Source organism: Scomber scombrus, chromosome 17 (assembly GCF_963691925.1).
Source record: "Scomber scombrus chromosome 17, fScoSco1.1, whole genome shotgun sequence".
NCBI lineage: Eukaryota > Metazoa > Chordata > Actinopteri > Scombriformes > Scombridae > Scomber > Scomber scombrus.
In genome coordinates, this window is record NC_084986.1 from 14,248,015 (window position 1) to 14,258,568 (window position 10,554).

The following is a 10,554-nucleotide window of genomic DNA, read 5'->3' on the forward strand; positions in this document are numbered from 1 at the left end:
AAAGTGATCAAATGTAATTAGTTACATTACTTTGATTAAGTAATTGAAACAGATACACGACTTATTACATTTTAAATAGGGTGACTAGTAATCTTTAACCTATTACATTTCCAAAGTAACATTCCCAACCCTAATTATTAGATAAGGCACCCATATTACAGGAGTGGGGCTAGAGGGGGTAACTTTACTCTGAAGGATCCAGCCCGGAAGTCGCGTTGTTGTTGCTGCTGCTGGCTCACAGGCGAATCAGAAAATCAATTAAGTTATGAAAAATACCATTAATTGCCTTTCTTTGTCACCGCAGCTCATGAAGAAATGGCGGATCTCCAGACGCAGTACATTCGAGGAGAACCACTTAACATCTAATGGGGTTCACACCGACGACAGAAACCACCACAGCCGACAGGAATACTTACGTTTTTTGGGTAAGTTAGCTCGAAGGCTAACTAGTGAAGTTGACATTAGCTCCTCGGCTAATTTAGCTGTAGGTGACCATTGGATAACATTTACTGATGTTCACTTGTCTGGTGTTACTAATGTTGGGGTTGTTAATGAGGAGAAGGTTGGTTTAGCCACACATTAAGGTGTTAAACGCTATATTACCACCAGGAACACCCCAACCCTGCTCACATTTCTTGTTATACAGGTGCAGCATTAGCTTTACGGTCTTTGTGGACACGTTATAATTAAATTGTGAGCCGACACGCTTGGCTGCTCTCTCTATCTCTCCCTCTCTCGTATTGCAGTAACTGAGCTAATATGTTAGCTGCTAAGTAGCCTGAGTAGCTACTGAGAAGTGGGTTTTCCGGTGGTTCACTTTGTAAATAGACAGGTCCAGGTTGTACAGTGAAATCACATCTGTTGTTAATGTTTAGCCACCTCTGAGGAATATCCAGTGAGCCGTTCAACAATATGGTGATAATGGTGCTGCTGCACTTCAATTAGACATCATACATCTGCCGAACACGGTCATTTCTATTTGAGTGAAGCAGATGTATGTATATGAGTAAAATCAGGACTTTTTTATTTTTTATTACATCATTATTGTCCACTTCAGACTTGTCACTTTGTATTTCAAATCAAGAAGATAACTGCTATATTTTGGTTACTAGTCAGCTATTAATAATGGTAACTGAAATGTGTGATTATCTATTAATGGGTCGATTTTAGAGTGGAATTATTCGTTGGTTAATCAATCAGTTCTTTTAAATGAAAGTTAATAAGTAATAGTTATAATAAATTAGTGTGTGTCAATATTTTCAAATAGCAAATGGCACGAATTATGTTTACAGTTTCTAAAATGGGAATATTCTTGGTGGGTTTTCTATGATGAAAAAATAAAATTGACCTCTTAGCATTGTGGACTATTGCTCAGACTGTTGACATTGTTGTCAGGCTATTTGAATAAGTTAATTTGGGTTTGTTTTTTTCACTATTTTCTGAAATTTGATTTCTTCAACAATTTGTTGAGGAAATAAACAGCAAACTAATTAACACAGAAAGTAATCAGTAGTTGCAGCCCTAGTAGATTTAATTAACATGAGCTGCTACACCCTTTTAATGATTTACAATGTCTTTATATGTCTGATGTTACAATTTACAAGTCTGAAAATGTGTGTGTTGTCTCTTTTGCATCTGTAGAAATCCTCCAGAATATCTTCCATATAAAATACGAGAATGAGCTGATGGTTTTGGAAGTCTGCGAGAAGACGCTGCAAAAAAGAGAGAGGCTGACTGGAAGATGCCAAGAAAAAAACAACAGAATCCACAGCCAGTCAAGTGTAGGTATTCAGAGATTTGGTTGTACTTGTGTTTTTACTGTATTATCATATTGTAACTGAGAAGTTTAATAGAGATAATGATCATTTATGGGCCTAATGTGCCCATAGACTTGTGCGCTAGAGACTTATGCTGGCCAAACAGCTAATTTTCAGTCTAGTCTTTCACCTACCTTGAATGGGGATAAAACAATTCAACTGTGTGACTCCTTCCAAATGTTGTCGGACTGAATGGATCAAATTCTGACAGTAAAACAAGTCATTTACAGAGGTTGTGAGGTTTAAAAAAATGTGTCCACTGTTTTACAGGCGCTCCTTTTCCCATGATTGTTTGTGGGGGAAAATGCTTTTTAAGCCCTTATTGGACCCAGAGGTTGTAATTCCACGGTTTGGCCACTATGCCAAAGGGGCTTCGAAGCCTGGCGCTGTTTCTGGCAGCTGAGTCTCAATCAGCATGTATTTGAAAATCAACGTGGACAGACAGGCGGGTGGGCCGGCTGAGCGGTTTCACAGACTCACACTCAAGGGTGGGAGGTGGGCATTAACATTCTACCATTTATCTAAATTTCATCATGTAGATAATTGTCAGTCCACTTTACCTCAGTATTGGCCCCACCTATTTAGAGGCTGGTTTTTAAACCGCAGATGACAGGTTGAACTATTTTCGACAGATGAAATGCTGATTTTTATAAATTTGTTGACATTTTCAGTATTAACACTAGCATATAGATGTGTTTCATCACAGTACAGTCGTATAATTTAGTTTACAGCTCAGATTACCTCTTTAAGTCCTGTGAATATCAGTCTGGTTGATTACAAAGTGTGTACTGCAGGTGTGTTACTTCACATTTGGACATTAAGCATTGCTGTTGGAAAGTAACCATACTGTAACACCTTTTTAGTTCATAAATTTGTGAGTTTGTGAGCTACTTACATTTTTTATAAAAACTGACACGGAGAGAAACAATCTGTCAAGAGCAAATTCAGCTTTTTGGTATATGTGTTGAATCCTGTCTTGTCTCCAATTTAGAATAAAATGACTGACATAATTAATAAGCTACAAATACTGTGGAAGGTAACAAAATGTAGTACTCACTCAGCTGTCAAATCACACATCTCTCGGCATAGCTAGGTATTGTTAATACTCATGAATCCAATAGTCCTGTGAAAAGATGATATATCTACAAGTTAGTCACTACTTCTGTTATGTATAGAAAAAAACAAAACAAGCTATGACTCATCTTTAAGGAATACACAATATGAATGTAACTTAGAAAAATGCTCAGTTAGTCTTTAAAAGCCTAAAAATAGTGTTCTTGTTCCACAGTCATACTATATCCATGGGTGATGTTTGATGTATTGAGTTTATTTCCATTCCCTTGGCTCAGTATATCAAAGCAAGATTGTCTTTGTTTCCACCCATTAAAAAGCCATCTATTCAGCTCATTTGAGTGCTGTGAAAATGATCACACTCTCGTGATAGATTATTCTCATTATGTCAAACACCAAAACGACCAGTAGATGGTAGCATGATGCAAGGACTCAAGGATTTGCCAAAAGAGGGGGGGGGGGGGGGGGGGGGGGGGGGGCAGGGTTCTGAGTATTTTGTCCTTGATTTGGCCTAGAAGTAGTTTCCAGGAGAGTGACAGCTGTGTGATAGCGGTTTGGATTGCATCAAGCTTGAAAGACCAACTTACAATTTCAGGCATCATTAGCTGTAACTGCAGTAAAAGAGCTCCATCTGTCAACTGTTACCGCATCATTTTTTATACAATGCTGTTTATACTCTGTAAATTACATTTTCTGCCCAGATTAGCTCAAATATTTCACTTTTATACTGACAATTAAAGCAGGATCATTTAAGTTTTTCATTAGCAGACTTAAAGGCCAATTAAAGAGGAATTGGCTGATTGCATTTTTATACAACTCATGTTTGTATAGTAACTGACCTTAAGTTCATACTGCGTCTTAGTTTATTTAGGTTTAGCTCCGTAATAATAGGGTAAACTAAACAAGTGTGCCGAGTTTTATTTATTGGATTTGGAAACAACAGTTGAGAAAAGAACTCACCAAAAGTTCGCTTTAGTCACTTCCTGGAGCTTTCAGTCATATCTCACGATCTTCATCAGTAGTTTGGCTTTGACCACCTGTCATGAAACGGCAGATGTAAACATTTCAAAAAGACTTTCGGAGCAGTTTGGGGGTTTCTTGTCCATGTTGGCCTAAAGACTGAAGTTCAAAGTTTATTCTTAAACAATCTCACCACAAGGGAATTTAGTACTCTTTACCTTTTTTAAATCCTCCAAGTCTACATCCTTGTTAAAAAGTAATAGTCAATTGATTTTACTACCACACGCCTCATTCAAACAAACTTTATGGTCTTTATCTGTAATTAATATCTAAATTAATGATTATTATTTATTTTTATAAGTAGACTATATATGCATAGAAACTGTAGGTATGTCAAAAATGTTTTGCTGCTAACTTTACTATGATTCTAATTATACGGTATTATATTAACTACCCAAATATTTATGGTTTTATATATGATATCTCCATCAAGCTGCCAATGATTCTGGTTGTTGCTGTGAAACTCTCAACTAAAATTATGCTCTCTGCTTCATGTGCCATTACCTAAAAGTTCAGAATATAACATGGAAGTAAATCAGAAATGACCCACCTTGCAAGTTGTAATGAAGTGATAGTGGTAGTCAAATGTTGATCGGCTCTGTTTTTATGACCGCAGTGGATTCTGATGATGGTGTAGCCATAGAAGCTCCAGGAAACCTCACCTTAGACACAGACTTTCTCCTCGGACAAGACCTTGAGTTTGGCGATCCTGATCATGACAGCAAGATTCTAGGTCTGGAAAAGTTCTCAGGTTTGTAATCCAATATATTGTTTGACTGTGTCTGTCCATTTAGTTGTAGCAAATCTCACTGTTTCCAAATGTTGCATGCTCACCTTCCTGTTATGTGTGCTGGATTAGTATATTTTATTGGCATAATATCCCACACCTGGCAAATGTGTCTATTGATTATATAATAAGTGGAATGTAAGGATCACGTAGCCTGGTCATTATAGTACATTTCAATTTAAGCCACAGTTTCTTCTACATTTCCTGGATGAAAGGATGACTCTTTATGCTTTGTATAAGCTCTCATTTTCACTTCCTGTCATTAGCATGAAAACATGGTATGACTCAAAGATAATTTTAAGGGCTTTGCCACTGAAGGAAATGTAGTGGTGGCTTAATTTGTAACAGTGACCGTAATACAAAGAGGACTCAAAGGTTTTTTACATTCTGTTTTTCGCCCCCTCTGTGCAACAGTAAGAGAAATGGAACTAGCGGCTCATATTTCACAGCTCTTTGCCAGAAAGAGTGATCTGAAAAAATGGAAAAGTAGAGAAAGGAGCAGAGACACCATTATTATATAAGGGTCATAAAAATACGACCATTACCATCAAGGACACCATTGTATGAGGGCATTTATTCATCATCATCATCATCATCATCATCATCATCATCATCTGCTGCCTCCTCTGCTCCCACCACCCCACTGACATTATCGTTTCCCCCTCATCATCATCATCATCATCATCATCATCATCATCATCATCATCATCATCTACCCTCATCATCATCATCATCATCATCTACCCTCATCATCATTATCATCAGCAGCAGCAGTAGCAGCCTCACCATTACAGTCATCATCATTATCATTAGGCACCGTAATCATCCACGAGGGGTTTCCAAGGGGCAGGATAAAAGGGCAGTCTCCACTCTCGTCTTCCTCACATCGTCTCTCGGCATCTGAGGAGAAAGGTGGTTCAGCTCTCGGGCTCGTTCACTTCAGGAGCGCCGACTGTTTGACTGAGAAAGCTGTCGTCTTTGGGTTTATCTTTCTACCTTCTGGGAAAATCTTGTTTTTGTTGTCTTAAAATCTCAGATGGCATAACGACAGATAAAACACAGCTGACCTTGTCCGTCGCGCTGTGAGTATCAGATGTTAGTTTCTCTGAAATACACTTGTCTCATTTTTTTTAATTCATTTTTTTTCTGAGAAGAGAGATTGTGTCTGTCTGTAAGTTATCTTGCTCAGTGGGATGTAGATTAAAGGGAATATTCAGTAACAGGGAAGTATTTCTAGTTGTTACTGTGTTTTTGTGCTTTTGAGTTTAGTGAGATTTGTTGTTAAATACTCTGAACTGGATATGTGGCTTCAGGTGTCTTCACTTTAAACCATGTTTCATTAGAACATTCTCAGTAAAACTGTTATATAAAGTGTCATTTAAGTTTTACTGGAGTTTTTTAAAAAGTATTTTAGTATAGCTATTATATATTACAGAATAATTTTTTTCATGTGATCTCATAATGGCAATTTTCTCAGTGACACTTATTTTGTAACTTCTCACGTTTTGTAAACAACCCTCTTGCCCCTCATCGAATCACATGGCTATGAAATTAGATCATAAATTATTATTTCAGAATTAATTGGTAATGTATTTTTTCCTGTGAATATGTCGTAATATCATACATTTATTCAATATTGGCCATTTTGGACACCCATATGTCTGTGCTATGTCTGTATGTACTGTACTTGTGTTTTTCCATCAGAGGTCTTGATTTCAATGAGAGAACCTGTTTAAAGGTTATATGTAATACAGCAGGGAGAGGAAAGTTGCAGAGGCAGTATAAACCCTATTGTGACATGTTGTAGATTCAGTGAATAGTATAACAGAAATGTGCACTAGTTTGTTGAGGTCTTTTGTCGACAGCGGACTGTGAAGGTCTTTGTGCTGAAAATCTTTGCAGTGTTTGTAAACTTTTTTTTCCTGTTTGTCTTTCCTGCACAGAAGTAGCTGCTGAGATTGGTTTTTCTGTGTATCCTCTGGGTGATGAGGAGAGCCCTGCCTACAGTCAGCTCAGCATGGAAAGTGAAACAGACAACTCGCGTAGCACAACTGACAATGGAAGGGAAGACGAGGGCCGAGCAGCCCAGTCTGAACCCAGTTTTCCTCCCTACCTGTCCTGCAGGGGCTGTGGACAGCTCCGCGATGAACCTCTGGGACCTGGCATAGACCTGGTTGGCCCATACTGCCTTAGGTGCTGCAAAGCCTCAAGGGAAGCCAAAAGTACAGACTTCTGTTCTCCTTTTGGAAGCATCAGCGGGATTCGCTCAGGTTCCCATCCGCAGTTGGATGGTGATGTGGTTGGAAACGGGATGGGTGACAAAGCACTGACAGCTGAGGACAAATCGGCCAAACTACATTCATGTCACATTTGTGGCTTCTCCTCACGTTACGCAAACCATGTGAAGCGTCACATGAAGACGCACAACGGGGAGAAGCCCTATAACTGCCCCTTGTGCACTTACGCTTCAGCCCAGCTGGTGAACCTGCAGAGACACCTGCGCATTCACACCGGGGAAAAACCCTACAAATGTGACAGCTGCAGTTTTGCCTGCAGTTCCCTTGGCAACCTCAAGAGGCACCAGCGCATGCATGTGCCCTCCACAGGGGTGGGACAGGACCCTATGCCACGACCTGCCGGTGGTCAAAACAGCCTGAAGAGGCATGTGATGGGACAAAGACCCAATGAGGAAGAGCCTGGTGCTTCAGCCAAGGGTATGTATGACTTCCTTTTTTTTTTTAAATCATTCAAATTTGAATCTGTTTTTATTTAAAGACATCAGAGTCAACAATCTATCATAAACTCAATCTTCTGTCTTTCTCTGAAGTTTCAGAAGTTGCAAGGCCATCGTCTAATCTGAGTTTGGGAGCTCAGAACAATGACTACCTTTCAGCCTTTGATGGCTTAAAGGGGGCGTCGCCACCGCCCATACCAGCCTCTAACCCAGCTCCCAGTCACCAGGCTCCACCTCTACTGGAGACCACAGGCAGTGGTGGCAGCAGGGCCACCAGAGGGGGTGTAGCAGACGGTGTCCTCCCCCCGTCACTTTTTCCTTTTACTTGCCGGTTGTGTGGCATTGTCCTGGAGGACGAGGACGGCTCCTCAGCCCAGATATGTGCCAAGTGTACCCTTGAAATGCTGACTAAAGACTCCTCGTCGTCCCCCAACAGCCCAGGCGAGCGTAGTGACAAGGTGTACACCTGCGCCGCTTGCCCTTTCCTCACACACTACCCAAACCACTTGGCACGCCACATGAAAACTCACAGCGGCGAGAAACCATACAAGTGCCCACAGTGCGACTATGCCTCAGCGCACTTCGACAACCTCAAGCGTCACCACAGAGTGCACACGGGCGAGAAACCTTACAAGTGCCATTTGTGCGATTACGCCTGCGGGAACCTGGCCAACCTGAAGCGCCATCAGCGTGTGCACTCAGGTGCCAAGCCCTTCCAGTGTGCCGTGTGCAGCTACAGCTGCAACCAGAGCATGAACCTGAAGCGGCACATGCTCCGGCACACGGGGGAGAAGCCGTACAAGTGTCAGGAGTGCGGCTACACCACCGGCCACTGGGACAATTATAAACGACACCAGAAGAAGCACGGCCTGGCCACAGACGGCTGGGTCAAAGTTCCAATGACTGGCAACGATGAAGACGAGGAAGTAAGAAAAGGGATGGGAGTTGGAGTTCAAACCCATAGAAAAGAGGGTGGGGTGGATATGCAGTACATGCCCAGAGAGGGAGGTCAGACAATACACTCGTGCTACAAACTTGAGATTGTATAAAATTATAACTCAGCAAAACTAAGCTACCAGCAACTCGTTGTTTGTTTTTCACAGAGCCTTTATATCGTTTCAGTGTGTGTCGGTCTTTTAGTGTTTTGTCGGATGTCTTCAGAGGCTGCTAATTGTTCATTTGTAGAATCGCGCACAGTTATGGGAAAAAAACAACTGTTCAAAATGTTGTGATGCCTTTCGAGTAAATAAGGCACCTTACTCAACTGAGTGAGAAGGAGGAAGCTATTCAGTTTGTCTTTTAATGGACTTTATCCACACTGAAAGTCCTCTGACTGTCTCATCCTGTATGTTACACCACATTAGGCTAAGTATAATATTTCCTGTCATATTACAACATATCTAGTTCTTTATTGTAGGACAGGGAACACTTTTTGCCCTTCTTACCAAATATTCTTCTATACATGGAACTCATGCACACATTTGCCTGAAATATTGGAGCTGCACTGTGTAGTTATTCAGTTTTCAAAGGATGACCGCCTAATTTATTTTCTTTTAAGTTTTATCATTGCCATGGGTTCAGGCTACGTTCTTCTAACATTTTTGTTTATTTTTTACAGTGTTCCTAACCTCTTATCACATTCACAAGAATGTAAATACTATTTCAGAACTGGTTTTATTCATTTTAACACATTATATTTGAAATATGTTTATACCTTATTAAGTAATGACTACACAGTGCAGCTTTAAATGAGGATGGGTCCTTGTAAGGGCCAGTATTGCGCTTTCTTTGCATTTGGGGCACAAGCTCTGATAATGGCATGCCTTCAGATTCATTTACTAATGTATGTACTACTAGCAAAGTGCTTTTTAATAGTACTGGAATTGTTTTACACTTGAGGTATATTGGTAAATTAGGATGTGTTAGCCTAATTTGATAATCTCCTATATCTTGATCTTAATTGTCATCTAAGCCAAACCCCTCAGGATTATAAATTGTGATTTGAAAAACTAAAGTGTTGGCATAAGTTTGATTTCTAGTTATCTTAACAGTAAGAATGCACACATTTGCATTTTAAATACCCTCTGCAGTCTTAATTAGGTGGAATGGTTAAAGAAAAAGCACATTAATACACACAGATGCATTTGGAAGGTTTAGGACTACGTCGTGGGAGAAAAACCTCTTTTATATGTAATTCAGGAGTGACATAAAACTTATATGAGCATGTCGTTCAAAGGATTTTCTTCCCCCCAAACTTGCTCTTCACAAATCTTAAAATTTCTACATCTTAAATGTATTCCTCTTGGGGAAGAGCACTATGTTTAATCCGCTTCCTTTTGATTACTGTTTACTATTGACTGTGAAATCAGCCCACTCGTGTTTTTTTTTTTTTTTTTTAACTTGAAAAAAATAAGATGACACTATTAGTAAGCATGTGAGTGTGTAATATTTGTTTTATTTTTTTAACGTGGCTATAATACATGCTAGACGTGCATACTTTAATATATAGACTTGTTTTCTTTCTTTTTTTTGAATGTGTGACGTGTCAATAACTTACCATGGGAAAGATAATAGGGACTGTGATTTACGTTTACTCTTTGTGAATTACTATTATATGCAAGTGAAGTATTTTTCAGGTTGCGAACTTGCCATGACACAATGGAGCATTGAACCCACTGATTAGTACTGACACCCCTACCCCAGTGTTCATTTATGTCCTTATGCAGTGTCTCATAAATGCCTTAAATGAGGATTTCGAAATAAATACATGGAGATCATTTCATTGAATGTCAGACATCAGACTGGTCCTCATTTTTTTTTTAAATATTAAAGACATTTTCACATATTGGTTCATACTTTACATCTAATTTCTGCTTTGTCACGGTACTTGAATCATTGCTATTGTTTAATGCTGCTGTACTCAATATTTTTATGATAACAATGGATCATATATGAGCATGTGAAAGGGGTCGCTGATAGTGACAGACCTATAGATAATTATCACTTGACTGATGCTATAAAACGCTACAATCATTTTTTTTTTCTGGCCTGCAAGTAAAGTGACTATAATCAATATTTTTAATAATGTATCAGATGATTATGTTTAGTGTTATACTTGTCATTTG

The 10,554-nt window shown here is 39.4% G+C and overlaps 1 protein-coding gene across 1 annotated transcript; it reads left to right on the forward strand.

Moving 5' to 3' along the window:
* Positions 1 to 296: 296 nt before the first annotated feature.
* Positions 297 to 9,842, forward strand: znf513a (zinc finger protein 513a). Its single transcript, XM_062437180.1, has 5 exons — positions 297 to 425; positions 1,642 to 1,781; positions 4,525 to 4,659; positions 6,639 to 7,409; positions 7,523 to 9,842. Exons 2-5 carry the CDS (start codon positions 1,742 to 1,744, stop codon positions 8,476 to 8,478), a joined length of 1,902 nt encoding a protein of 633 aa, XP_062293164.1. The 5' UTR covers positions 297 to 425; positions 1,642 to 1,741; the 3' UTR covers positions 8,479 to 9,842.
* The last annotated feature ends 712 nt before the right edge of the window (positions 9,843 to 10,554 follow it).

What these genes read in the sequence shown, in the direction of transcription:
- znf513a (XM_062437180.1), top strand. Translation starts at nt 1,742, where the DNA reads ATGCCAAGAAAAAAACAACAGAATCCACAGCCAGTCAAGT. An exon ending in GAATCCACAGCCAGTCAAGT is followed by an intron (nt 1,782 to 4,524) that starts GTAGGTATTCAG and finishes TTATGACCGCAG; the next exon opens with TGGATTCTGATGATGGTGTA. An exon ending in AGGTCTGGAAAAGTTCTCAG is followed by an intron (nt 4,660 to 6,638) that starts GTTTGTAATCCA and finishes TTTCCTGCACAG; the next exon opens with AAGTAGCTGCTGAGATTGGT.